The sequence below is a fragment of the Poecilia latipinna genome, unplaced genomic scaffold (assembly GCF_001443285.1).
Source record: "Poecilia latipinna isolate Pla-1442-1.1 unplaced genomic scaffold, P_latipinna-1.0 Scaffold600, whole genome shotgun sequence".
NCBI classification, from domain to species: Eukaryota; Metazoa; Chordata; class Actinopteri; order Cyprinodontiformes; family Poeciliidae; genus Poecilia; species Poecilia latipinna.
In genome coordinates this window covers 510,422-537,714 of record NW_015113216.1, presented here as the reverse complement: position 1 = coordinate 537,714, position 27,293 = coordinate 510,422, and the positions used below count along the sequence as shown (strand labels likewise).

At 39.8% G+C, this 27,293-nt stretch overlaps 1 protein-coding gene across 6 annotated transcripts in view; it reads left to right on the top strand.

The window, feature by feature from the left end:
- The window catches only part of rhobtb4 (Rho related BTB domain containing 4), a 46,623-nt gene that overhangs the window by 11,042 nt on the left and 8,288 nt on the right, over positions 1-27,293 (top strand). For 3 of the 6 annotated variants that reach the window (XM_015042742.1, XM_015042743.1, XM_015042741.1), the window contains 4 exons: positions 17,557-17,758; positions 18,077-18,180; positions 25,617-25,802; positions 26,468-27,287. In XM_015042742.1, the coding sequence (XP_014898228.1) occupies positions 17,567-17,758; positions 18,077-18,180; positions 25,617-25,802; positions 26,468-27,287 (1,302 nt within the window). In that variant the 5' untranslated portion in view covers positions 17,557-17,566. Of the gene's footprint in view, positions 1-8,799; positions 9,167-16,348; positions 16,856-17,556; positions 17,759-18,076; positions 18,181-21,195; positions 21,424-21,741; positions 21,846-25,616; positions 25,803-26,467; positions 27,288-27,293 lie in introns of those variants that run through there. The other 3 variants (XM_015042739.1, XM_015042744.1, XM_015042740.1) reach the window with 3 other exon arrangements.

Genomic DNA, 27,293 nt, shown 5'->3' with positions numbered 1-27,293 from the left:
ATTCACAGAAAAAAATGGGATTACAAAATCCACTCAGGGCCCCTTTGAATAAAATTAAAGTGCATTGCTTTTGAGATAAATGCTTTTCATCTCACAATAGATTTGTTATTTGTTTGCTCCATTGGAATACAATATGAGGAACTCAATTTAGTCAATGGACAAACAGCTTGCAGGCTATTTGAAGTAAACACACAAAAAAGGGACCTTCCTGTTATACCTTGTCTCGCCGTAAAATGGTTTATTTGTGTCTCAGTCTCTCTGAGATTTTTGCTGTTTACACTCTTGCACTTCCTCTCCTCTCTATTTCTGTGTGTGTGAGCAACAGCTCAGACGAGAGACGGATATTGAATTTGTACAATAGGGATGTAGAGCTATACAATAGGAAAAGTGTCTTTATATATTTCTATATATATGTATATGTTTCTCTATATATAGCACTATATATATATATATATATAGATAGATAGATAGATAGATAGATAGAGTTATTTCATTTCAAGGTGTAAAGAGCTGTGTGGAAGTTCTGAAATGCTGCAGTTTTTGGGTCTGAAGTAACCCCATACAGGACGATTTCAGCAAGGCTTGAGTTCTGCTTTTCTGTCCCAGACTGCAGTCCAGAGGGGTTTGTCTTGGCTTCGCTCTCTGTTTGATCAGGCTGTTTTGAGAGTACTGACTGACCTGTGCGAAGGTTAGATACGTTGCACTCTTCACAACTTTTCCTTCTCCTCAAGGTAATTGCTCCTTTGGTCAGTACTTTTCACAATTCCATATAATTTAATATATATATTTTTTAAAAACTTGGATGTACTACAAATATGTCTTGTTTTTTTTCTCTTCTGTGCTGAGAAGATCTCATCTTTCTTTTTTCTTTTTGTCACGTTCTTTCTGCAAATGAATAGCATTTTCTATCTTTCAACATTTTTCTTTTCGTCAAATGATCACAGATCCTGTGTCAAAGGGTAAACAATGAACTTCCGTTCAGAAAGATTTACAAGCAAAGTGCAGCGGGGTAACTCACCTACAAAAGACTTTGTTGTTCATCACCTATTGATCTGCTGTTAATGCACTGGTCAATAACGCACTTATAGTTTACATTGCAATGCATAGCATTAGCTTCAAGTGGAAGCTTTCCATCAGGCACAGAACTAGTTTAGCTCACACTTTCATTAAAGGAATATTTTTCATAAGCGCTACAAGATTCACTTCTTCTGACCTTACTTCACCCTGCTGCTTCTTTGACCCTTCACCTGGATCTGCTCCTGTTTTATTTACTTGCTTCCTGATGTCAGCTTTCCCTCCTTTGACCCAAACACATGGCTCAACCTTTTTTCTGTAACGGCCTAAGACCTTCTCAGCCACTCAGTCATCTAACCCATAAATAGTTCCGTACTGACGTCTTGTGGCATTTAAAGTCTTTTTTTTCTTTACAATATCCACCCTCCTTCTTGTTTACACCTCATCCAAGCAATCCCTGAGTTTTCCATTTTTATTATAAGATTTATAAATATCTATTATAATAACCTTGACTTTAGAGAATCTCTTCAGGTTGCAAAAAATAATTAGAGAAACAGGTGAAGAGAGTCTTAATAAGATTAACCCTGACACTTGCCAGCCACAGCTTATGAGGGACCTCTACTGACCTTTGTGTCTCCATCTAGCAGAGATTGTGCATGTGTGTCTGATTGAGAGCTTATTATCTTGAAGGCACGGCCTAGAAAGGGAAGTTGAGGTACCTGTTTCTTTTTTCCCCTTCTTACACATCTGATTAAAATCTTAAAACCAGAAAATAAACCACACATTCTCTCTTTGAGCTTGGGGAACCTTAACCAGGAAGCAGGAGCAAGAGACAAAAACTAATAGAGTAATTTTGAGTTCATTCCACCTCCTTTCAGGCGTTCACTCTGTCATGACCCCTGATTGCAAGGGCAACAACACTTTCTGTCCTTGAACATGGCTGCATTGTTGAGCTCTGCAACTTTGAAAAAGCACCTTTGGTGTCGATGTTGAACGTAGAAATCATTCTGAATTTCTTAATAGATCCTGATGGGGTCAGAGCTAAAAAGTCAAGTTGTGGACCCTCACCAAAAATCACGTTACCAATTGGTGAATCCAGTGGACACTCCGTGAAGACAGAGGCAGACCCTTGAGCCAAATTAAAGCCCTAACTCTGATGGCATTTGTGAGAGAATAGATTAAAGATATGGGCTTTAATAGCTCTGAAGGTAACATCCCTTCTTGTGCTTCATGCATTTCTGCAAGAACCACATCTTGCTTGCATATTTATAGTTCAAGCTTACTTAGGCATAGTGGTTAATCACTATTAATCACACCTCCATAATGTGATTAATCTGACTTTTTTTTTAAAAAATCAATAGACAGCACTAAAATTTTTTTAACCTTTTTCTGATCTTGAGATTTTCATTTGGGGTGTATGCTTTATTTAAGGCTAAGAAAGAGTACAGTGTATATCATGAGTATGTGTTTGAGCATTGCAGGGCAGCATCTTGGATATGATATGATATAACTCTGAGGCAGATTTATTTCAGCCTTATTTTTTTCAAGAAAGACTGAAAAAAAAATTGATTCAAATCTTTTGCACCCTAAAATCTTAATATGCATCTTAAGCAATCTGTTGTCTCAGTTAGATAGGCTTAACATAAAAGGCTTACATTTTAAAATAATACACAAACAATTCATCAACTGTTAATCTCAAATTTCTCATTTGAGTCCCACGTACTACTACCCATGGGGAACGCAGGCTCATTTGATATGTGCCGATGTCGGGTGGGTGGGGCTGTCGATGATGACTGTTTAGACCGCATATGCCCCAAAACTGAGTTATTATTTAAGACTTAGTGCTATAATTGAAGGACAGGGTAAACTGTGCAGTACTTCTTGTTCTCTCCAGGCAGTGTTTCTAAGGATCACACTGAGAAACATTTAAGTTGAACATATCAAAGCTAAATTCCAGCAGCTCTGCCCCTTTCCTTCTAATTTATCCTGGCCTCCATCTGCTATCTGCTAGCCTCATCACCTTTGAGCTTGTACTTGAAGCCACTCTGCATTCCTCACATACTTCCTCATCATGACCCTATCATCACCAGAAGAAATTTGTGGCTGATCATACATCACATTGTTACTGTCTGGGAAAACTCAAACTCAAGTTTTCTCAAGTGTGAATGCCTGAAAGTCAGTATTTTCTTGACTTTTTAAGGAAAAATGTTTCACAAAATAATACTAAAAAGCATTTTTTTTTATATTGAAATAAATATTTAAAGTACCTTGTAAAAGGCTTCATTGAATTTAAAATATTTGTCCCATTAACACTACATACTACTCTAGATAAACACAAAGCATTGCATGATTATGAAGGAAAATGATATAGACTTCCTTTTTTTTAAAAAAAAATCTTTTTACAAATGATCTCTGAAAGTTTTCTGTGCACCTTTTACTTTGCTGTACTAAATAAAACGAAGCGCAATCAACTATCTTAAGAAGACACCTAATTGGTGAGTTCACTTCTTGCTAATTTAGTCTCAGCATGAACCCGGCTGTTTTATGGAGGCCTTCATAGATTTGCTAGAAAATAGTAGTGAACAAAAATGAAGGCAAAGAAACTCAGCAGACAGGTCAGGAGATTCCTTAAGCAGAGTTAGTTCATAAAAGAACATAGCAAGCATTGAACATCTCACCGAGTGATATTGAATTCTCTGAGGTCCCCCTAAAATTCTTAAATAATACTATTTTGTGTTGCGATAAAATATATTATTTTCATGCGATAATGCAAAGAACTAAACTAAACTTAGATCCCTTGTTTGTGCTTCTGCCAACTACTCGTTTATGTGTAATTTGATGAATTTTCTTCCCAAACTCCAATATTGAATGTGAGGCTAAGATTAAAAAGAGAACTCTCTATGTGATGGCTCAATAAATTTCTCTATTCAATGTTACAATGTTGGGTTTTTGGGCTAAATGCCCATATCTTAAAAATGGTGCTTGAATGGCTGAACGTGTACGTCTAAGTCTCACCTTTCATAATGTTGCAGAGTTTGTTCTTATTTTCACTATGAGGAATGCAGTGACTTCATCAGGATATAATGAGGTAACAGCAGCTGGTCAGACAGAGTTTTACCAGACACTAGAGCAAAAAACAGCAGGCTGCTGATAATGCTTCAAGTAAACAATACGATCAGCCTCTGGCTTCCTCTACTTCCTCTTAGATCTTATCTATCACTGAATTATTTTTCACTTTAACTCACACTCTGCTAACATGCTCATCACCCATTGCCAAAACACACTCAGTTTCATGACAGGGTGCTGGCTCTGGCAACACTCAGTCACTTCTCCATATCTGAATAGAGTGTTTGTGTATGTGTGTTTGATTGGTGTGTGGGTGGGTGATCCAGGCAGATGTGTTTGAATTCCAGTGCATATATTAATTTTACTGTCTTTCCCTTGCTGATCATTTGGTATTTTTATTTTTTATGGCAAGATTACATTTTATTTTTCGATCATTTCACTTTCACCTTTAACACTTGACCTCTAAAATTTCCCTTTAAGTGAGCAAGGGAGCGCTCATGCCTCACATTCTTTCTTTTCCCTCTTTAAAACAAGCCAACAAACAAAAATTTCCCCAAACCTGACTTGTAAAACGATACCCTGAAGACATACTATCTGTGCTCAAACTCTCTCTCTTTCTTTTCCCCCCTTTCTCTCTCTCTCTCTGTCTGTCTCTTTCCCTCTGTATATCTGTATTTCAAAACTGGAGGTACAATTCCATCTTTGATATTGTTATCAGTTCCACAGTGATGAGGGGTGTGTGTGGAAGACCCACTGCAGCTCTGACCTACTTGGTGCGGTGAATGGGCTGCATGGAAGCTGTTTTTATTGAGTGCGTGTGTGTGTGTGTGTGTGTGTGTGTGTGTGTGTTTGCTAGAGCTCTGGGATGGTGTGTGGACACAGGGAGTGTGAGAAGCTGGGTGTTTTGACAGCTTTAGAGTAGTTCCAGCACAAAGATGGGGCAGAAAGGGGGGGTGGGATGAGCAGACCTGTTGGAGGTTCGGGGGAGATGCGGGGGTGAGAGCAGGGTCAGTGGGGGAGCGGGCAGGAGGGGGATCAGATGAGGGTGAACATGTTCTCCTAGAATGCTCCTTGGCCATTAAAATGCTACATGATATCTGGTTCTTGGTGATGGATAAACTCATGAGATCATCCGAAACGCTTCAGATGAACCTTGCCTGTGCAGTAATGAAAACAATGTTTTCACTTTATACCAGCTAAAGTAAACAGATAGTGACTTTGAAACACACAAAAGGCAGAAATTCAAAATAAATAATGCAAATAAGTTTGCAAGCTATGAAGTCGGTTGTTAGGCATGTATCAGCTACAGTGTTTTGCAAAGATATTCATCCTTTTTCACAAAACTCCCAAGTATCTTATTGAGATAGTGTCTGGCAGACGAAAACAAAACACTTACTCGTGAAGTGGAAGGTAAATGTTACGGCACAACTGACCTGCCACGGCTGCTCACCGAAACTGAGCAGGGAGAACAATAATCATAGAAGCATCTAAGAGGTCCATGGTAACTGCGGAGGAGCTGCAAAGATCCACAGCTCAGGTGAGAAAATCAGTCCAGATGACAACGATTATTCATGCACTCCACAAATCTGTTGTCATCGAGGAGCGACAGGAAGTGTGCAGTTTTTTTTTATAAGTCAGGTAGGAAACTTAGCAAATCATGAAAGAAGGTGCTCAACTGAGACCAGGATGTAACCTTCCCCCCCTCCCCCCACATGTAAAATGCACCTACACAGTGAAACATGTGTAGATCTCTCTTTAGGTATGCTTCAGCTGAGACAAGGCAGCTGGTGAGAGGTGACAGAAAGATGGATGGACATTCAGCTTCTAACAACTCTAAGTACACGGGTGGAACTGCAGTGTTACAGTTTAGATCAAAGCATTTCAATGTTTTAAAACAGTGAGGTCAAAGTATAAGACTAAATCCACTTATAAATTTGTAGAACTTGAAAATTGCTGCTCACCAATGCTCTCCATTCAACATAACTTAAGCTATTCTTCAAATGGAAAGACTTGCAAGTGATTTTGGACCAAAATGTGTTTCTAAAAAAAACTAAATAATCAGAACAGGTCAACAGAAATGGACGCCGCACTTTTCAGATTTTTATTTTTTAATAAATGTTGAAAACATTTAATCATTTACTTACACTTTGCAATAATTATCATAAACTGGGTTATTTGTGTTTTAAAATCATATTTTTTATGTGTTATGGTTGTTTTCCGTTCACCATTTTCCTGAAGCGGTGAATTGTTTCCCTTTTAAAAGCTCACAATGACCCCGAGGTATTTTAGAGATGTCTATTTTATTTTCTCCTCACACAAATATGTATTTCTTCTCCAGCCTCACCTTCATTCACAGCTGGTCAAGCATTAATGGGCCATTTTAAAACTGATATTTAATTGAACTAAATCAATTTCGGGGTGTGACCTTTTCAGTTTGAACTACGGGAAAATTGCGTAGCAATAAAGACACTTTTCTTATCCCAACACCAAAATGCCAAAGAATGACCACAGCTCTTTAATCTCAGCCCGGTGTAAAATCTATGGGAGCACATGTCCCACTCAGTCCATAAAAGAGCGATAAAACCGATGGGAAAAAGAAGCAGCCTTTTTTTGTCCCACTGTAGCTGAAAAGGCCAGACATCACCTCAGACTGTGCGGCTCAAGAGTTCTCACAGAAGTTCTCCTCTCCAACAAAAGGGGCTGCCTGTCCACGGCTCTAAGCCCTCTCAGTGCCAGCGGTTCTGAACCCCTGCTTTCTATCAGCATTCCTGCCCATCTTTCATGCTGTTCTTTTCTGACCATGCCAGCTGGGTCAGGGGGCAGCATTTTCTCAGGGTTACTAGACAACATTGGACAAGGAGATTAAAAAATAGAAATGCCTAGCAGCGCATTTAGTTTCAGCCCTGCTTATTTTGATACTGATTGTACAAATCGTTTGCTACGCACCTATTATTACAATAAGACATGCATATTGTGAGCAAAAAGGGATGCAATGAATTATGCAAACAAGCACATCAAAAAATTTTTTTTTTTTTTGATGTGCTATAACATGACAATTCTTTATTTACTAATGACAGTTTGACATGAACACTAATCCACACCAGGATTTGCTACAAAAATGGAAGCTGCTATTGCATTGTCAGTTGATGCCTCCTTTGTTTCCCTGTGATCAGTACCAGCATCCGTCAGTAGATGTCTGTCTTCAGTCTCACTCGGATATTTGAGTAAAGTTAAGAGATCCTCTAAACAAGATGCACATATGACCAAACGCTGCAGGATATTCACAGGTAATTATTTTAGGTTACAATAAAAAGCCCACATACATATTTTATTGAAAGTTGCTGTTTTGATTTGATTAAACCACAGATAAAATCAATGCAACGTTCCTCGCCTGAAAGCAATTTTTGTTGCCTGGTGACAAGGAACATTTTTTTTTCTGCTGTTTTGATGCTGCTTAACATTCCAGAAATTAATTCCCGGATCCTAGGAAGGGACTAAGAAAATGCGGGACTTTCCCTGATCCAGTCAATGATCTGCCTTATTATGTGCGACTTTGCTGGATTCACCATAAGTAACTCGTTGCTATGGGGTAGTTGCTATGAATGAGTGCTCAAAATAACCATAATGTCATACAAATTCCTCGGCTTTGCCCGTGAATGATGGCAAAGTATACTACCTGTTTACACTGTGATTGTTTCCTGCATCCTGCTTTTCTTTGAAACCTTGAAGTGTTTAAGAGGCACCACATCCATATATCTGAGACATTGACCGCAAGTGCGGCATTCCTTGTTTTAAGACAAATAAATGTGGCATTTCATTTTGAAGTCAAGGTCCCATAATCTGGTGGAAAACTCAGAGCAGCCATCTTCTAGGAAATTGTACATCACCAGCCCCCCTCGCAAATCCACAAGGATAAGCGTGTTAGATAATGGATTAATGGATAGCTAAACATACAGTCATATTTTTAAAATTATGTCATTAAAATGGTTTATTGGTTTGGTGTAACATTCCAGTCTTAAATGAAAGCATCAGTCTTAGTGTAATTCATTTATATTATGTATTTAACTTTGAGAATTGAGTTACAGAAATAAGTAAGCTTTTCAATAGTACTCTAATTTATTGAATGTGACTGTAGATACTAAACTGAAGGAAAACAAGATTTTAAACATACATGAGGACGGGTTGCTGTCCTTACTGACTCAGTGCAGTCTGTCGCCAAATAACTGACTGCATGATATTGCAACAAGGACTGAATTGAAATATATTACTTTGAATCTGTCTCTAAGATTGGGTTGATATGTTATGTGTGTGTACAATCAAATCTACTTGTCTTGTAAAGTAACCTTTCTTATGGATTGGGGCTACCTAAATAAACTTGAGTTGAGTAGAATTTTGGTGTATTAAACTGAAAGACCCCTTTCATATATCTTTTAGTCAATATGAGCCTGAAAAACACGGCTTGATACTTTTTAAAATTTCAAAACAATTATGACTTAGGTACTTTAAATAATCACAAACATTAAGGTATGGTTTTATTTTTCTTTATTTAGTGGATTTTGTCGAACAACTGCTTTTGGAGAACGGAAAAGAACAACGGATGTTCGCTGAAAACTGCAGTTTCCTACCAAACATGAACGCCTCACAGGATGAGTTTGGCGTCCTGGGTAGTGACGCAATGCCGTGGGGGCGTGTCTCTGGTGAAATCAGCTGGGGCAACAACAACACAAAGGGGGAGGGCGGCTCAGCTCAGACTATAGAAATTGGTCGACAAGTTATAGCTACTCATATTTAACTCGGAAAAGCGTGCGCGTGGAAACAAAGCAGCACATCATACGGGCGAGAGTCGGTAATAGTTGAGCTTAGAGAGAGATTGATAAGGAGGCAGCACCACGGGGAAGTAAGAGGAGGAGCTGGAGGAGGAGGATGTTTCGGGGCAGAGGTCCTGTCCGCAGCTTTCTGTGCTACTTGACAAAGAACGGAACCAACCCAACTATCTTTTAGTTCTTCGTGCGTCTCTGTCCGGTTTGAGTGGCCGGCTGAACCCCCAGCAGACTGGCATGTGGGTCAACTCCGGAACCGTCGGAAGGTAGGGACCCCCTCCTGCAGCCAAACCGAATCACATGCCCCTCTTTCGATCTTTATTGTGCACAAAGCAGCCCTCTCGCTACGTTTTCTCCATTAAAAAAGTGCGAATAATTAGCGTTTTATCGTTTTGAAATGCATACATTCCCAGTTATTCAGCTGTAATAAGTGTAACTATCCAACTGCAGGCGGTTTACCAAACGTAATTATGTATATAAGTGGGACATTTCATTGATAAATTATTGGCATTTATTAGATTCAGCACGTGCTGCAGAGACCATTAAATTATTATTCGGTGCCATTGTGAAGCGGATGGGCTTGGCTCATTACGCAAGACTCCTCATCGCATCACTTGGGATGGATAGGCTTATGCACCTGCTTTGTGTTGCATCCGAATCCTGTGTGTGTTTTACGTTGTAGGAGGAAAACAATGGGCTGCCTGATTTATTGAGTCGCTTAAAGAAATGAATGAACCAGGTGGTTATGAATGGGGAGCACATGAGGTTCTTTTCATTGATGAGTGTATAGCCATCCTACACCAGACTATTTACTGAAACAATGCGGATCACAACTGGGACGACAGATAAAGGGGGCGAAATCTTGCAAGATGCACACCTATTCTTTGCAGCATGCACAGATACTGGCATGCTGTAATGCTGATCCTTGGGCTATGACGCCATCAGAGAGATTGTGTTACGCAGGTGGGTGAGTGGCCGATGAAGAAGCCTCTCACTTCCACCCGGACATAAATAAATAATGTTCTCCGTGTTTCTCTGACCATATTTTCACTTCCTGTCAGGAGCAGATTAATCATATCTCGAGTTTTGGAGTTGCATAAATATTTGGCACAAACAGGTTATTGCGCAATCCTTGTATTTTGGCCAATTAGGACCTATTCACCCCCTGCCCCCATGAAAACTCAATGTGATCATGGCTCATCTCATTTTGTGCAACATTTTTTACTTTGTGCAGTTGTGATTGTGGTCAAAATAAACCCGCATCCTGAGGACGTATAAGCACGTACTCACTGACTTTCAGATTAAGGTACAATTTGGCCATAAATTCGTAGCCATTTCATCAGCACTCCAGTTAATGAATCAAAAGATCACAGCTATCATTAGGGGCACTGCCTGGCGGATTTGTAACAGAGCTACCTATTGTTCTGATTAGGCATTAAGCTTTGACTGTGTCAACAGCTTTGAGATAACAATGTGCTGCACTCACAAACCCACATGGAAGAGTGAGCCTGCATTACACGGCTGGCTTGAATGTTGTGACCCTTGAAACAGGCTGCTGTGGCAGACACACAGAGGTAACAGGGCTTCAAATTGTGCACATGCTTTTATGTGTTTGCTATTTAGTGTTGTGAATACAGATGACCAGAAAAGGATGAGTCAGATGGATTTACTCCTAAATGATATTTGATAACTAAGGTTCAGGTTAATTTGTTTACATGTTGTGACAGATACAATATTGTATCTGATTCACAGGGGCCTCATCATGTATTCTTACCACTTCAGTTTTCCCTGTTTGGTCACATTGCATGTACAGACTTTATTGTATTTTTATTTAGATTTTCTGGCCAACAAAGAGTGGGGCCTAATTATGAAGTTGAGCAAGATTGAGCTTGTTTTTTAAGCATTTCCTCCAAATAAAAATCTGAAACAAGTTGTGCGTATTTAACGTCTTTTGCTCTATACCAAAAGAATATCCAGTGTACTCCAATGAGCTTTTCGCCCTGCAAAAACCCTCCATATCATATAAGCCAACCCTTCGTATAATCTTTAATAGACATTCCCATCAAGAAACCTGGTGGTGGACGTTGGTCAGAGTTGATGCAATGATTGATAGAGCTAAATAAATGGCAGTCTTGAAGTAAAACCTTCTAAAGTCTGCAAAACACATGAGACAGAGGTGGAGGTTCACCTGCCACGACAATGACCCAAGCTACAGTGGATTGATTATTTAGAATTTCTGTGTCAAAGTCCAATTAAGATGTAAGAATTGAACATTGCCCTTGACAGAGCGTTTTTATCCGGTATCAAAGCTACAGCTGTTTTGCAAATATATCAGTATCTAGATATACAGTTGTAGAGACTCGGCCCATAAGAGATGCAGCTGTAGTTCCGGTGAGAAGCTGAACATGAATGCCACACTTTTCAGATTTTCTGTAAGATACAAAGGGACTATTTTCTTTCACTTTTTCAATACACGCTGTTGTTCTAGTATTCTTTAAATAGTGTGATGACAGCAGTACAAAAATAATCTTAAAGAATGATACTGCTACACCCTTGACTTGTAATTTTCATCAGCGGTTCATAAAAAAAAAAGAGGTGCAAAAGGAAGAGATGTATGCAAAAATAACCTCCTAGATATTAGAGTGTGGAACAGAAGGGAGGTAAACAAACGAATATAGCACGAGAGATGAGAGGAAAGAGTAGGTGGAAAAAATGGACAGGGAGAAGGGAGGATGAGCAGAAGGAGGAAGGAGAAGACGATAGGGAGGGAGAGAGAGGAAATGAGGGCATTGAGAGGAGTCCGTCTGTGTTTACAAAGCATTATTGCTGCTATGGGAAGAGAGGAACATTCTTTTTTCTCTAAACCAGACTGATATGTAACTGCTCCAAATAATAATAATAATAATAATAATAAAAAAAACATTTTCATTTACTGTCACATAGATGTACAGATAACATTGTCTGCCCCTGGGCTGGTCTTATTATTGCCAGTACCATCTGCATAGTGGGTCAGAATATGCACATACAGGCGTGTGTGTACATGTCTGTTCTCGTGTGTCTGAGTCTGAGGTCTACTGTCAGCCATCCAGGGAGTGATGCAGCAGCTATGAACCAGGTTATGTAACCAGTCTGAGCCAGCTGTGCCTGTGGCAGCCACTGTCTCCAACATATACTCATGCATCCAGGCACACACTATCGTACACACCTGAAGAGCTTATAAGTTTGCGAGGAGAGATGATGCCTTTCCATTCAAGACAGAAAAAGTTGTTTAAACAAACAAACAAAGAAAATTAGGATTGCACCAGAATACAACGTTTTCCGCTGTTACTTTCTTGGACCTTCGACTCTGCAGTCACGCCTGCGGCACTGCAAAGTGGCTCATGCATCAAATGAGTGTTTGATGTCTTCGGGTGACAGGAGCAAAGGCTGGTGTGATCTTTAGCGCCAAGAAAGTTGACAAACAAGCTGTGAATGGATGCAGGGTTCAGGACGAGCGGCCGCTGACGGTGGATCACTGAAGTTGTTGCATAACAGAGAGACGGAGGACAGGCAGGTTGGGACAGCGTGGGAGGGATTTTTGCTTAATGCCAATTCTTGGTTATAATTCAGGAAAGTCTGAGCTTACAGACTTACTAAAAGAATACAATGTGGATAGTGAACCTGAGAAATAAAAATGGGAGGAGAAGAGGAACACGCTGGAGTAAAGTAAAGGGTGAAGAATCAGTGAGCTGGGGCATTACTTGGAAATGTGGTTGAGTAGGTTCAGCTGGGAGGGCCTCGGAATAGAACGGATTTTTAAAGTCATTTTGTATGCGGTGAGAGGTCAGAATGATTAAAAACTGGCACATCATCTAACAAAGCCAGGCAGGCCTCGAAAGACATCTGCATAGAGACAAAAATTGTTCCCATTAAGTTACAGTTAAAATCTTAATAAAATGTTTGAGATGCCAGAGTAAACTGCATGTTTATATTTGTATCTATTATCACCTATTTGAACACTAAATACAGAGCCACATTTTACCGTTGAGCCTCTTTGTCCTTGCAGACTGGTTTACTGCCACGGTTAGAGCCAGCCAACAGATAAAGTCTAGACGCCTGTGAAAAGTTCACTACAGGTCGCTGACTGAAAATGAAACCTGATCTCTCCAGCTTCTCTTTCTGCTGCTCTGCTCTGTTAACGCTGCCTCTCTGCCTCTGCTCATTTTTCACTCATAAATAGAAAATAGATGTTAAACTCTGAGCATGCATGAAGCTGAATGAGTGAATTATAATTGTGCAACTGTAAAAAGAAATAACGTCTTCGTGGCCCTTGGTCTTTTCTGTATTTCATCACATCTACAAACTTTGATGTATTTTGTTGAGGATTTGTATCATAAAGCAACACAAAGAAGTTCAGAGCATTCAAGTGAAAGGAAATTGCTGCATGATTTAAATATTTTCTTAAACATCAAAATATAAAACAACAAAGTGTATAATCCATTTATATGCACACCTACATCTTATACTTTTACTTATTCATCGGTGCAGAATAACTCAATATGAGTCAGATTGGATGTAGAGCTGTATTAAATCTCAATTTTCTAGTTCTGACACAAATTCCCAAATTGATTCAGGTCTGGGCTTTGTCTTAGCTGGTTATAATCCTGAATGTTTTTTTTGTTTGTTTGTTTGTTTTTGTTTTATCTAAGCTATTGCATTGCAGCTTTGTCAGTATACTTTGGGTTGGGGTCATGAGAAGAGAAACATCCATCCCTGGTCCCAGACCTTTTGCAGGTTCCAACTGTTTTTTTTCCCAGCATTGCCCTTTGTGCACTATTTCACAATACAAGTCACTCTGTCTGTTCAAACACGGTGGACTACAAGTTTGGTTTTATATGTTGACTTAAAGCATGGCTGAATGTTTTTGGCCTAATGTGCAGTCCCAGATGTGGTTGACTGACAGGATCTCTTGATTCCCCTGGAGATAGTGTCTGTATCACATCACCACGCCCCCCCCACCACCACCCCTTCTGGTTACATCACTGCGTGGATGGCCCTAAGCTCATCAACACACTCGAGCACACGCACTCTCATATGCAAGCCTGTGTTGACTTCCAGGCTCAAAAGGGTAGTAGTAAAGGGTTATAGACTATACTCTCATGTCACATCTTTCTTTCTTTTTTTTCAGTTGTGACTGTACATGAGAGAATTGCGCTTTACAAAGGAAAGAGACTCATCAGGAGTAAACGCTGTGATTTGTTCCCTTGTGCAACCTTGGTTATTGCTGGTCTTGCTCTTTTGATCCCCGTTGGCATGACTTAGTGACTCTAGCGCCGCTCCCTCTCTCTTGTGGAGAGATTAATAATTCCTTTCCTGTCTTTTATTTTCAGCAATTTTCTCGGCTTATCTACTGTCACACAGAAAGCACAAGGATCTAGCCATGATAAACATCCCTTCTCCTGCTGTGTTTCGGAGCCAGCAATATTTTCCTCCGGTCTCAAGTGTCCTTTGAATCATGGGAACAACACAGAAGCACTTGCACACTTGTTGCTTTCACAACTGGTTGTTCATCTCATCTTTTCCCGTAACACAGAGAGAAATGTTGCTGTGGCAGCTGCCTTCAACATTTGGCAGGCTGCTGTTAGATAACTGCAAGGTTGCGCTTCTCTTTTATTGCCTCTTCTGTCTCCCTGTACTACGTGCCTCCAAATGTGTCACAGCCACACAGGTGCCAAAGGAAAGGGGATATTTATAACTCCCTAAGTCATATTAAGGCAACACGCCTGAAAGCACGCCTTTCATTAACTCTTTCCCTCCTTTCCAGATAGATATGTATGTTATCTTCACATCCTCGTGGAGGTGACTTGACACCCCTTGGAAGGAAGTCTGTCAACCCAAATGTACCTCAAGTGTTAACATGGAGAGCTTTCTGGTCTTTAAGTAAAAAGAGCAACACCGACTTTTGCAGATAGAATGGAAATACCTTTCATGCTGGAATACCAGGTCATGCCTGGATAGCAGGACACATGGTTCACATGTCTGATGAGTAGTGGCCATTTTTAGCTACTGGTGTCTGTCTCTGCTGGGCTGGACTGAGGGATTGTGCTGGCATCTGCATCAATGTAATAACAAGCAAAGGCCTTTATGAATGTTTCAGTTGCTCTATTTATGGGGTCCCGCTGTGGCTCTTGGAACGACTTGCAGTGACTAGATGACTGCAGACTTTGAAAGTGTTTGTGGGGTGACGTTTTTCTTTTTCAGTTTTTTTTTTTTGGCAGTCATTAAGTGTATTCCTTCAGGAAGTCTTTAAATGGGCAGTATTAGTGAGTGTTTGGACATGTTAGAAATGTTCGTAAGCTGTTTAATGTTAAGGGGATTTTGATAAGCTCTTCATGGTGTTTGTTCAGTTTAAAAGAGGAAGTCGGCCGAGCTGTACATAACTGCTTCCTCCTTGGGCTGAAGTTAAGCTGACAGGTGGACACTCATGTATTCACAATTTATTTTTTATTTTTACCCTTCAATATGTGAGAAACTGGGCCAATTTTTTGAGTAAAGAAAAAAAAGCGTTAGAACATCCTTTTCCCCATTTTGTTAAAGATTTATTATTTTTCTTTTGTTTGACTTAATCTTTAGCCCCTTCTCCACGGGTGTGTCTTTAACCAGTTCTTCCCTGGTCAGCCCTGGCCAGATTTGACTCCATTCATTAATCCTGTGCAGTTCCTCCATGTTTCTTGCAACCACTTCAGAAATGGTACAACATTCAAAATTTGGTTTTAACCCTGCTTGCCCAGTTAGAGTCCGACTTGCAGTGGAAATGTTCTCCTGGATACTCCAAAAGTGAACCCATCCATTTTCTTACACCCTTATCCCATTGGGGTCGGGACGGGTGCTGGTGCCTATCTGCAGCTGTCAACAGGCGAGAGGAGGGGTACACTCTGGACAGGTCGCCAGTCCATCGCAGGGCACAAAAGTGAACCACACCGACGTTTATCACACTGCATAGTGGAAATGATGCATAATTGTCCAGACAGCTTTTTTTTTTTGTCTTTTTGTCTCATTTTCAGAGACACAAAATGTTGGGTTTTCTGTACTTGGAAGTGGTAATCATTAAAGTGGCAAATAATAATAATAATAATAAAAATGAAATGGCTTAATAAAAGCTTAAAATGTTTTGCTTTGTGAAATTAATCTCTATAAAATGACCGTTTAACTTTCTGAGATGACTGGCAAGAAATATTGCACTTTTACACGATATTGATTGTTTTTTTTAGATATGCATACTAATCATGGATTTCATTATAATCCTATCATTTATTTCAGTCATTAATTTCTATACATTTATCTGACCCAGTAGTTAAAAATATGGTGTCCAGTAAGTTCACATCTTTCTCATGGGCATGTTTTCATTTGTCTATATTCTTTAGGATAAAGTCTAGTAGTAGGTTTTTTTCCTCCTCATTTTCATATGACTTGTTAATTATCATATGTCACAGTGGTTCTAGTTAGTTGTATGCAAACAAATTTATAGAGAAAATGGTTCTTTAGAAATCTTAGCACTTTGTTTTGAACTTTGTAAAACTTAACTAGTGGTTCCCTACATCAAGAACTTACGGTGGATCGGAGTTTCTCAATTCTTATTTTGCAACTTTGAGAGCAACTATTAGTTTTCAAAGTTGCCATGCTTCTATTGCTAAGGACCTTGACCGCTTAAGATAAGAAACGGACATCTGTAGTGTTGTATTTTGCTAGGCAAAGTTAGATATTCTAACATTGTGCTTAGACTAAAGTGAAAATCCTCCTAGCATATCCAAAGGGTGGCAAACTGGGTGCAGATGGCACAAGGGAAGCTGAGGACAGTGACCTCCAGGGAAGTCTCTCTTTGTCTGTTCATCCATCTCTCTCTCTCTCTCTTTGTGTTGGTACAGAAATTTCCAACACAAAGGAAATTTGTGTTGGAGTACCGAGTATGCCAGGAGGTGGGCACACATACACACACACGCACTCACGCACAAACACACACAGAAACACACTTTGTAGAAAAGAAGCCACAAATAGACACTCTCATACTTTCTGAGAATGTCCCACATTCTTTTCAGATGAAATTAGTCATACAATATAAAAACCAGCACTATTCCTTTACTGTTGCAACTAAAGCTTCATTATTAATAAAAAACAAACAAGCAAAAAACCCAAATGTTCCTTTATTTCCTCTCAAAGCACATTCACGCAAAGTAGCATGGAAAAATGTCTAAAACTCCACATCATTTACAACACGGCAAACTTATAATAAATATGTACAATACTTCATAAATTCATCTCAAATAATTTAGAAACCCAACTCTACATTAAAGTCCTAATGAACGCAGACAGGTACAGTGTGCGTTCATTCTGTGGTCTGTTACTCAGTCTGTGAGAGGGAACCATGTGTTCTGTTGTGGGGTTTGGCAGAGGTCTCTACACTGGACAATGGAGCACTGCGAGCTTCAACTATGCATTCCCTTGGCTGGGACTAGGGCGAGAGTTACTGCTCCCAGTGCCCCTTGCCGTCACTTAAAAAATGCATCGTCACTCCATTTGTGATACTTTCTCAAACTTGACATTCATTTCCATGCATATTGGATTAACCCATTTTCTCGTTTTTTTTTTTTTTTTGCTGTCTTGTTCTCATGTTCCCTAGGGCCCTCTCCATGGATATAGACACAGACTATGAGCGGCCCAATGTGGAAACCATTAAATGTGTGGTGGTGGGGGACAATGCAGTAGGCAAGACCAGGCTAATCTGTGCCCGGGCCTGCAATGCCACACTCACACAGTATCAGCTGCTTGCCACCCACGTGCCAACCGTCTGGGCCATCGACCAGTACCGAGTATGCCAGGAGGTGGGCACACATACACACACACGCACTCATGCACAAACACACACAGAAACACTCTTTGTAGAAAAGAAGCCACAAATAGACAAACCCTTTTAGCATTTTCCTGCAACTAATTCTCTTTCTTTCTAATTTTTTTTTTTTTTTTTTTTTGCTACATAAAACATTTAACTTTAAATGCCACTGTACGTCATGTAGTTTAATCCTGGGGTTATTCCTTTTAAAGCCAGATAACTAATTGTTCCTTTAATCCCACGAAAACACAAATTTTGCAAATAAACGTGAAACGTTTGATCTGATGACAATGACATGTCTACATTGTAGGTGCTGGAGAGATCTCGGGACGTGGTGGATGAGGTCAGTGTGTCCCTGAGGCTTTGGGACACATTTGGGGATCATCACAAAGACAGGCGATTTGCCTACGGCAGGTGAGAGTGCACATGAACGCCAAGCCTTAAGCTGTCCACCAGCCTGAACGTACTGACCTAATAACACATCTGATGCTGGACAACAAGGTTAATTACCTGGAAATATTTTCATGTAGCCAAGAGATATATAAGATAGAAATGTCTCGTTTGTTTTTTTAAAATATTGTTTTATATATTTATACATTCACTGCCGGATGGATCTAATAAAACGTATTTGACTAGATCTGGAAGTTAGAAACTTCTGATTAGAATTGAACAGACTTTTCATAATCAAAAATTGATGTACAAGCATGCAAGTAAATCTCAAAACAGAACATCACCAAATAGCTGTTTTATTTTAGTATAGAAATTAACATTCTGTGTTCTCATATGCATCAAGAATGTGCACATTTCTATTGATGTGATTATGACATGCAATTTGTGTAGACAAAAAAATAGAACATAGCAGAGGTTCGGTCAGAAAAGGATGTTAAATGGAAAACACAATTGTGGTAATCTTGCATTTGAGTTCTGGGAATTTAATCATTTTTCATTTTCAGTAATATTCAAATTTATTGAAAAAACTGCTTACATATTTGTTGTGTAATCCGACAGTTTTTTCTCTTTTGCATTGGACATCCCTTTCAAGCTGTTACATCCTTCCTCCACAGGAGACGATCGGATGATCCCTGTATCCTCTTGTTAGTCGTTCTCTCGTCAAAGCTGCTTTATTGGCATGAAATGCAGAAGGATTTATTGCTAAAATACAATCAGGAAATGCCACATATCACAGCAAAGTCGCCATGTTTTAACCACAAAACCTCCAAACATTAAAAAAAACTTAATAATACACATTATATAACTATTAACTTTTTTTAGTGAGTACACTGTAGAGAAAAGATTTGACCTTTTTCCAGAAAGCAACTTGGTTTTATTTAAGATATTTGTTCTTGCATACAGTTTCATATAATAGGTTCTTTCACCAACCAACACAAAGACCCCATAATTTTCCCATAAATTTAAGTAGGACGTGTCAAGGTTGTTCGGAGGGACCTTGCATAAGGTGTCACCTTGTTTCCTTTTATATAAAGGGTTTGTACGTGACGCACTTCACTTATGCTTTTGTCAGCCGCATGGAGGTTAGTTTAAGGTTCAAATTTTTACCCCTTTGTTGTGTTTACCCACTGTTTAAATGTCTGTACATTCGCCTGGGGATCTGCTACTGTTTGTGTGTGTATGTTTGTTTGCGCGTGCTTGTGTGTGTGCACATCTATCCACACTGTGAGTCTGGAGTCAGCTGATTAGAAACACAGTGCCAGCTCAGCTGGTTTTACCCAGCATTAAAACAACATCAAGCATTCTTCCTTAACCATCGTCCTTTTGTGTTCCCAACTCTGTTTGTCCCCCTGTTTATCTGAGCCAACTCCCTTTCCTGTGTGCTTACCGCCCGTACTCCTTCATTAATAAGTCTAACCTCTCCATACGGTTGGCATGTAGCTGCTCTTTGACCCTCCTCACACCTGGCAAGGTTTTTGTTGACAGAAAACTTAGAACATCACACCGTCACATGTCTTGTTACAAGGAGTTCAGGAAAACGGGTAGCTACTGGAAAATAGATTAAGCCCAATGTAACTTGAGTCAGCCTNTTTTTTTTAGATATGCATACTAATCATGGATTTCATTATAATCCTATCATTTATTTCAGTCATTAATTTCTATACATTTATCTGACCCAGTAGTTAAAAATATGGTGTCCAGTAAGTTCACATCTTTCTCATGGGCATGTTTTCATTTGTCTATATTCTTTAGGATAAAGTCTAGTAGTAGGTTTTTTTCCTCCTCATTTTCATATGACTTGTTAATTATCATATGTCACAGTGGTTCTAGTTAGTTGTATGCAAACAAATTTATAGAGAAAATGGTTCTTTAGAAATCTTAGCACTTTGTTTTGAACTTTGTAAAACTTAACTAGTGGTTCCCTACATCAAGAACTTACGGTGGATCGGAGTTTCTCAATTCTTATTTTGCAACTTTGAGAGCAACTATTAGTTTTCAAAGTTGCCATGCTTCTATTGCTAAGGACCTTGACCGCTTAAGATAAGAAACGGACATCTGTAGTGTTGTATTTTGCTAGGCAAAGTTAGATATTCTAACATTGTGCTTAGACTAAAGTGAAAATCCTCCTAGCATATCCAAAGGGTGGCAAACTGGGTGCAGATGGCACAAGGGAAGCTGAGGACAGTGACCTCCAGGGAAGTCTCTCTTTGTCTGTTCATCCATCTCTCTCTCTCTCTCTTTGTGTTGGTACAGAAATTTCCAACACAAAGGAAATTTGTGTTGGAGTACCGAGTATGCCAGGAGGTGGGCACACATACACACACACGCACTCACGCACAAACACACACAGAAACACACTTTGTAGAAAAGAAGCCACAAATAGACACTCTCATACTTTCTGAGAATGTCCCACATTCTTTTCAGATGAAATTAGTCATACAATATAAAAACCAGCACTATTCCTTTACTGTTGCAACTAAAGCTTCATTATTAATAAAAAACAAACAAGCAAAAAACCCAAATGTTCCTTTATTTCCTCTCAAAGCACATTCACGCAAAGTAGCATGGAAAAATGTCTAAAACTCCACATCATTTACAACACGGCAAACTTATAATAAATATGTACAATACTTCATAAATTCATCTCAAATAATTTAGAAACCCAACTCTACATTAAAGTCCTAATGAACGCAGACAGGTACAGTGTGCGTTCATTCTGTGGTCTGTTACTCAGTCTGTGAGAGGGAACCATGTGTTCTGTTGTGGGGTTTGGCAGAGGTCTCTACACTGGACAATGGAGCACTGCGAGCTTCAACTATGCATTCCCTTGGCTGGGACTAGGGCGAGAGTTACTGCTCCCAGTGCCCCTTGCCGTCACTTAAAAAATGCATCGTCACTCCATTTGTGATACTTTCTCAAACTTGACATTCATTTCCATGCATATTGGATTAACCCATTTTCTCGTTTTTTTTTTTTTTTTGCTGTCTTGTTCTCATGTTCCCTAGGGCCCTCTCCATGGATATAGACACAGACTATGAGCGGCCCAATGTGGAAACCATTAAATGTGTGGTGGTGGGGGACAATGCAGTAGGCAAGACCAGGCTAATCTGTGCCCGGGCCTGCAATGCCACACTCACACAGTATCAGCTGCTTGCCACCCACGTGCCAACCGTCTGGGCCATCGACCAGTACCGAGTATGCCAGGAGGTGGGCACACATACACACACACGCACTCATGCACAAACACACACAGAAACACTCTTTGTAGAAAAGAAGCCACAAATAGACAAACCCTTTTAGCATTTTCCTGCAACTAATTCTCTTTCTTTCTAATTTTTTTTTTTTTTTTTTTTTGCTACATAAAACATTTAACTTTAAATGCCACTGTACGTCATGTAGTTTAATCCTGGGGTTATTCCTTTTAAAGCCAGATAACTAATTGTTCCTTTAATCCCACGAAAACACAAATTTTGCAAATAAACGTGAAACGTTTGATCTGATGACAATGACATGTCTACATTGTAGGTGCTGGAGAGATCTCGGGACGTGGTGGATGAGGTCAGTGTGTCCCTGAGGCTTTGGGACACATTTGGGGATCATCACAAAGACAGGCGATTTGCCTACGGCAGGTGAGAGTGCACATGAACGCCAAGCCTTAAGCTGTCCACCAGCCTGAACGTACTGACCTAATAACACATCTGATGCTGGACAACAAGGTTAATTACCTGGAAATATTTTCATGTAGCCAAGAGATATATAAGATAGAAATGTCTCGTTTGTTTTTTTAAAATATTGTTTTATATATTTATACATTCACTGCCGGATGGATCTAATAAAACGTATTTGACTAGATCTGGAAGTTAGAAACTTCTGATTAGAATTGAACAGACTTTTCATAATCAAAAATTGATGTACAAGCATGCAAGTAAATCTCAAAACAGAACATCACCAAATAGCTGTTTTATTTTAGTATAGAAATTAACATTCTGTGTTCTCATATGCATCAAGAATGTGCACATTTCTATTGATGTGATTATGACATGCAATTTGTGTAGACAAAAAAATAGAACATAGCAGAGGTTCGGTCAGAAAAGGATGTTAAATGGAAAACACAATTGTGGTAATCTTGCATTTGAGTTCTGGGAATTTAATCATTTTTCATTTTCAGTAATATTCAAATTTATTGAAAAAACTGCTTACATATTTGTTGTGTAATCCGACAGTTTTTTCTCTTTTGCATTGGACATCCCTTTCAAGCTGTTACATCCTTCCTCCACAGGAGACGATCGGATGATCCCTGTATCCTCTTGTTAGTCGTTCTCTCGTCAAAGCTGCTTTATTGGCATGAAATGCAGAAGGATTTATTGCTAAAATACAATCAGGAAATGCCACATATCACAGCAAAGTCGCCATGTTTTAACCACAAAACCTCCAAACATTAAAAAAAACTTAATAATACACATTATATAACTATTAACTTTTTTTAGTGAGTACACTGTAGAGAAAAGATTTGACCTTTTTCCAGAAAGCAACTTGGTTTTATTTAAGATATTTGTTCTTGCATACAGTTTCATATAATAGGTTCTTTCACCAACCAACACAAAGACCCCATAATTTTCCCATAAATTTAAGTAGGACGTGTCAAGGTTGTTCGGAGGGACCTTGCATAAGGTGTCACCTTGTTTCCTTTTATATAAAGGGTTTGTACGTGACGCACTTCACTTATGCTTTTGTCAGCCGCATGGAGGTTAGTTTAAGGTTCAAATTTTTACCCCTTTGTTGTGTTTACCCACTGTTTAAATGTCTGTACATTCGCCTGGGGATCTGCTACTGTTTGTGTGTGTATGTTTGTTTGCGCGTGCTTGTGTGTGTGCACATCTATCCACACTGTGAGTCTGGAGTCAGCTGATTAGAAACACAGTGCCAGCTCAGCTGGTTTTACCCAGCATTAAAACAACATCAAGCATTCTTCCTTAACCATCGTCCTTTTGTGTTCCCAACTCTGTTTGTCCCCCTGTTTATCTGAGCCAACTCCCTTTCCTGTGTGCTTACCGCCCGTACTCCTTCATTAATAAGTCTAACCTCTCCATACGGTTGGCATGTAGCTGCTCTTTGACCCTCCTCACACCTGGCAAGGTTTTTGTTGACAGAAAACTTAGAACATCACACCGTCACATGTCTTGTTACAAGGAGTTCAGGAAAACGGGTAGCTACTGGAAAATAGATTAAGCCCAATGTAACTTGAGTCAGCCTGCCCCCTCTCCCCCCCCCCGTTTTTTTTTTTGCAATTTATCATTACAACTAATTGTCTTACAATAAGGAGATCAAGATAGATCATTTCAAGCAAACCTGTTATAAATTTCCGCATTTAATCTTCTTAAAAACACACCTGATTTAGGTTTTTCATTTACAGAGAAAGTGATGAACAACAAATAAAGTTCAGTTGTTCTCGTTTATTTTTGTGGCATTTTTTGACTTAAACAATTCACCTAAAGCTACAGTTGGCAGGGAGGCCACAAAGAATCAAAGAAATCTTATCATATAAAGTTATTTGTCAATAAAAAGATGCAAAAAAAAAAAAAAAAACATAAAATTGGAAATATATCATGATAAAAAAATATGAAACATGTGAAGCATTACTAAAACTGGATATTTCTCCATAATTGATAGAAAAATAAGACCTAAACTGGTCAGAGAGACAACAAAGAGCCTTGTTGCAACAATACAATCTGAAATCTACATTTTATAAGCTAAGACCTTGTGGAAGAATGTTTTATGGTCTGATGGAGCCACACTTAAATGTGGTGGTGGCAGGATCATGTTCTAGGCTTAGTTTTCATCCCACTGAGTTTACATGAAGCTGCATCAAATCATGGATAGTTACAAGTCTATTTAGGCTGAAAACCCCCAGGTCTCTACAAAATGACAAATTTTAGTTTTCAGCATAATTTTCAGTCTAAGAATATGTCTTAAGACAAGAATAACTTGAGCATTGTTTCACCAGAGTTCAAGGGGCTGCGGATGAGGGAATTCCTTCAAGTCTTGAAGATGGAGCAGGCAAATATTATTAAGCCAGACAAAGTAGACTGTATTCTGAGACATAAATCTATACATGTACAATTGTGTGAGCTGCATCGTGTGCACCTGGCTAAGATGTAGTAATAATCCTTTGAAAAAGTGCTAATGGGAGCTTGCTTGACTGTGTGTGCGCGCATTGTGATTTAATTGCCTGCTGTGTTATATTATGTCCTTGGGAGCTTTTCCGAGATTATCCGACAAATAAAGAGGACTGTGGAATCAGAACAGCAAAAAATATCCCAGCTGATTACTTCCTAAGTCTACAGGGGCCATGCGAGCTTAGCAGTGGGACATCAGGTTCCTTTCATCTATGTGGTCAATCAGATTAATCTGTAAACGCCCTTCAAGAATTTTCCAAAATAGTTAAACAACAGTAAAACCACATTTCTTCAACAGCACATCCTTTGTTGTCTCATTAAACACTCCATAACTCCTGGCATGTAGGTATTTTGCCCAAGGAAATGAGGCATATTTTACTGTTTTATAATGTTGCTCTCAAGTTCAGTTGATGATTTACCTCACTTCCTCTGATAAGTACTGGATTCCTGGCAAATGTCAAAAACTGCAATATAGCCATATAATTTAATTGTCCCCAAGCCACAAATGATGATGAATGTAGCACAAGTTACATAAGTCTGAGTATTCTTTTGCTGCTGAGGCTAAGTCTTGTCCTATGCATTGTTGCAGAGGGTGAGGAGTTACAAATAGTTTTTTTTTTTTGTTTTTTTTTGCCTTTTCACCAAGAGTTAATGATCCACCCTTGACATTACCTGGAAGTAGGCAGACATGCACCATCTTGTGAGGATTAGCGATCTCCTGCTAAATGCGGTGATCTGCTTGCTCAGACAAATCTGGTGGATCTGTGTGAGAGTTTAAATCCAGAACTATTTTTAGACTCCTTTTTCTTGTTGCTTTCAAGGCCTTTTGGAGATTTACACAACAGAAAGAAAGAAAGAGGCTCAAGCCACACAAATAGTTGCGAGATCTACACTCCTCTTGTGAACCTCTCCACCATCTGCCACACACCACCTAGCTCTCGCATATGCTTCCTGCTCCCTTGATGCCTTGCAGAAGCTGAACAAGCTTCCTCCTTATGCACTTTGCATAAGTTTTAATGCAAGCTGACATCATGTTGCATGAGTCAGCAGTAGCTCTTTTTTTTATTTCTTCCTTTTCTGTTCCCATATATCCAAGACAGGGCCCAAATGCCCTGTCTTGACTGACATTCCCTGACAGAGCACCTCAGCCCACCTTTGCCTCTGACGTCTGTTATTTTGTTCGTACATAAAATGAAGTGTTTTCTCTCTCATCCTTTCCTGTAGGTCGGATGTAGTGGTACTCTGCTTCTCTCTGGCTAATCCCAACTCCCTGCGCCATGTTCGCACTATGTGGTTTCCGGAGATCAAGCACTTTTGTCCCCGAACACCCATCATCCTGGTCGGCTGCCAGCTGGATCTGCGCTACGCTGACCTAGATGCAGTTAACCGTGCGAGACGGCCGTTAGCAAAGTGAGATTCATTCCTCATTAAGCATTAACATTCTTTCTGAGACACAACCTGCAAGAATGTTGCTTTACTACCTTGCTTGCAAATTGCAAGGTATGTCTTATGGTGCAAAAAACTGGCTTGAGGGATTTAAGTGGGGCCTTTTTCAAGTAACAAACCTGTTGAAAATGATACTTCTCCTTAAGTTTGAGATAATATACATTTGATGTACCTTTGATGATGTATATTTTACAGGATAAATGTCACATTGTACGTTAAAATTGCATTAAATGATTTATCGATGAATGCAATTGATAAATTATATTAATTCATCAATTGTATCACAAAAACATTTAAATCAGAATGTGAACACTTTTGAGACCCAGTGTAACACAAACACAACAGGCAAGAAGCCAAATCATATGCAAAGAATTGCCAGTTTAGGACCAATGGAGCTTAGTTGACATGATAAGAGAAGAATATCAACAGTCCAAAAGTTGTTGGAATACAGCCACCCATAAAAACTGCTGTTACATCACTGTATTGACGTCACTCAGTGGTTTTGTTTCAGAAGTGAGGCATACGCTCCATGTAGGTACATAAGCTTGCTTATCTTTGCATGAATGGTTGTTGTTAATATATAATCTTGCCCTACCTGTTGATTGAACGTTTTCCTGTTTCACTCACAGACCCATCAAACCAACAGACATCCTCCCTCCAGAGAGAGGCCACGAGGTGGCAAAAGAACTTGGGGTTCCTTACTATGAGACGAGCATTGTTGCCCAGTTTGGAGTCAAAGATGTGTTTGACAACGCCATCCGTGCAGCCCTCATTTCCCGTCGGCACCTGCAGTTCTGGAAGTCCCACCTGAAAAAGGTCCAGAGACCGCTTCTCCAAGCACCCTTCCTACCTCCTCGACCACCACGCCCTATAGTGGGCATCCCCGACCCACCGGCCACAGACGGCGAAGGCCCTGACTCCCTTTTCTGTCATCCTCTTTGCGCAGATGTTCTTTTCCTTTTGCAAGGGGGCTCCACTCGTGTCTTTGCGCACAAAGTTTACCTGGCTACATCCTGCTCCAAGTTCTACGACCTTTTCACGCTTGATCTTGGTGGGTCGAGTTTTGGGGCAATGGGAGAGGAACAGGAGGGCAAGGAAAACACAGAGAGTGGGGAGGAAGATGAGCAGAGCAGGAGAGGAGCCAAAGAGCAAGCTGGGCGCACTAAGAGCCTGGACATTGATAAAGATGGAATAGATGGAGGAGTGCGGGGCCTGAACCGACCTCAGCTGCTCCAGCAGGGGTCTTTGAGGACTTCCCAGAGTGATAATGCACTCCCCTCTCGAGCCCAGTACTCAATGGGAGCAATGGGGACAGGTCGAGCCCTCTCTGGATGGGGAAGGGGGTTTCTCAGCGTGTGTCTGGAGCATGTTGATGATCCCATGACTGGACGACCTCGTCTGATGACTGTGGTTGCCATGGATGCACTTATTCAGGAGGAACCATTTAAGGTTATT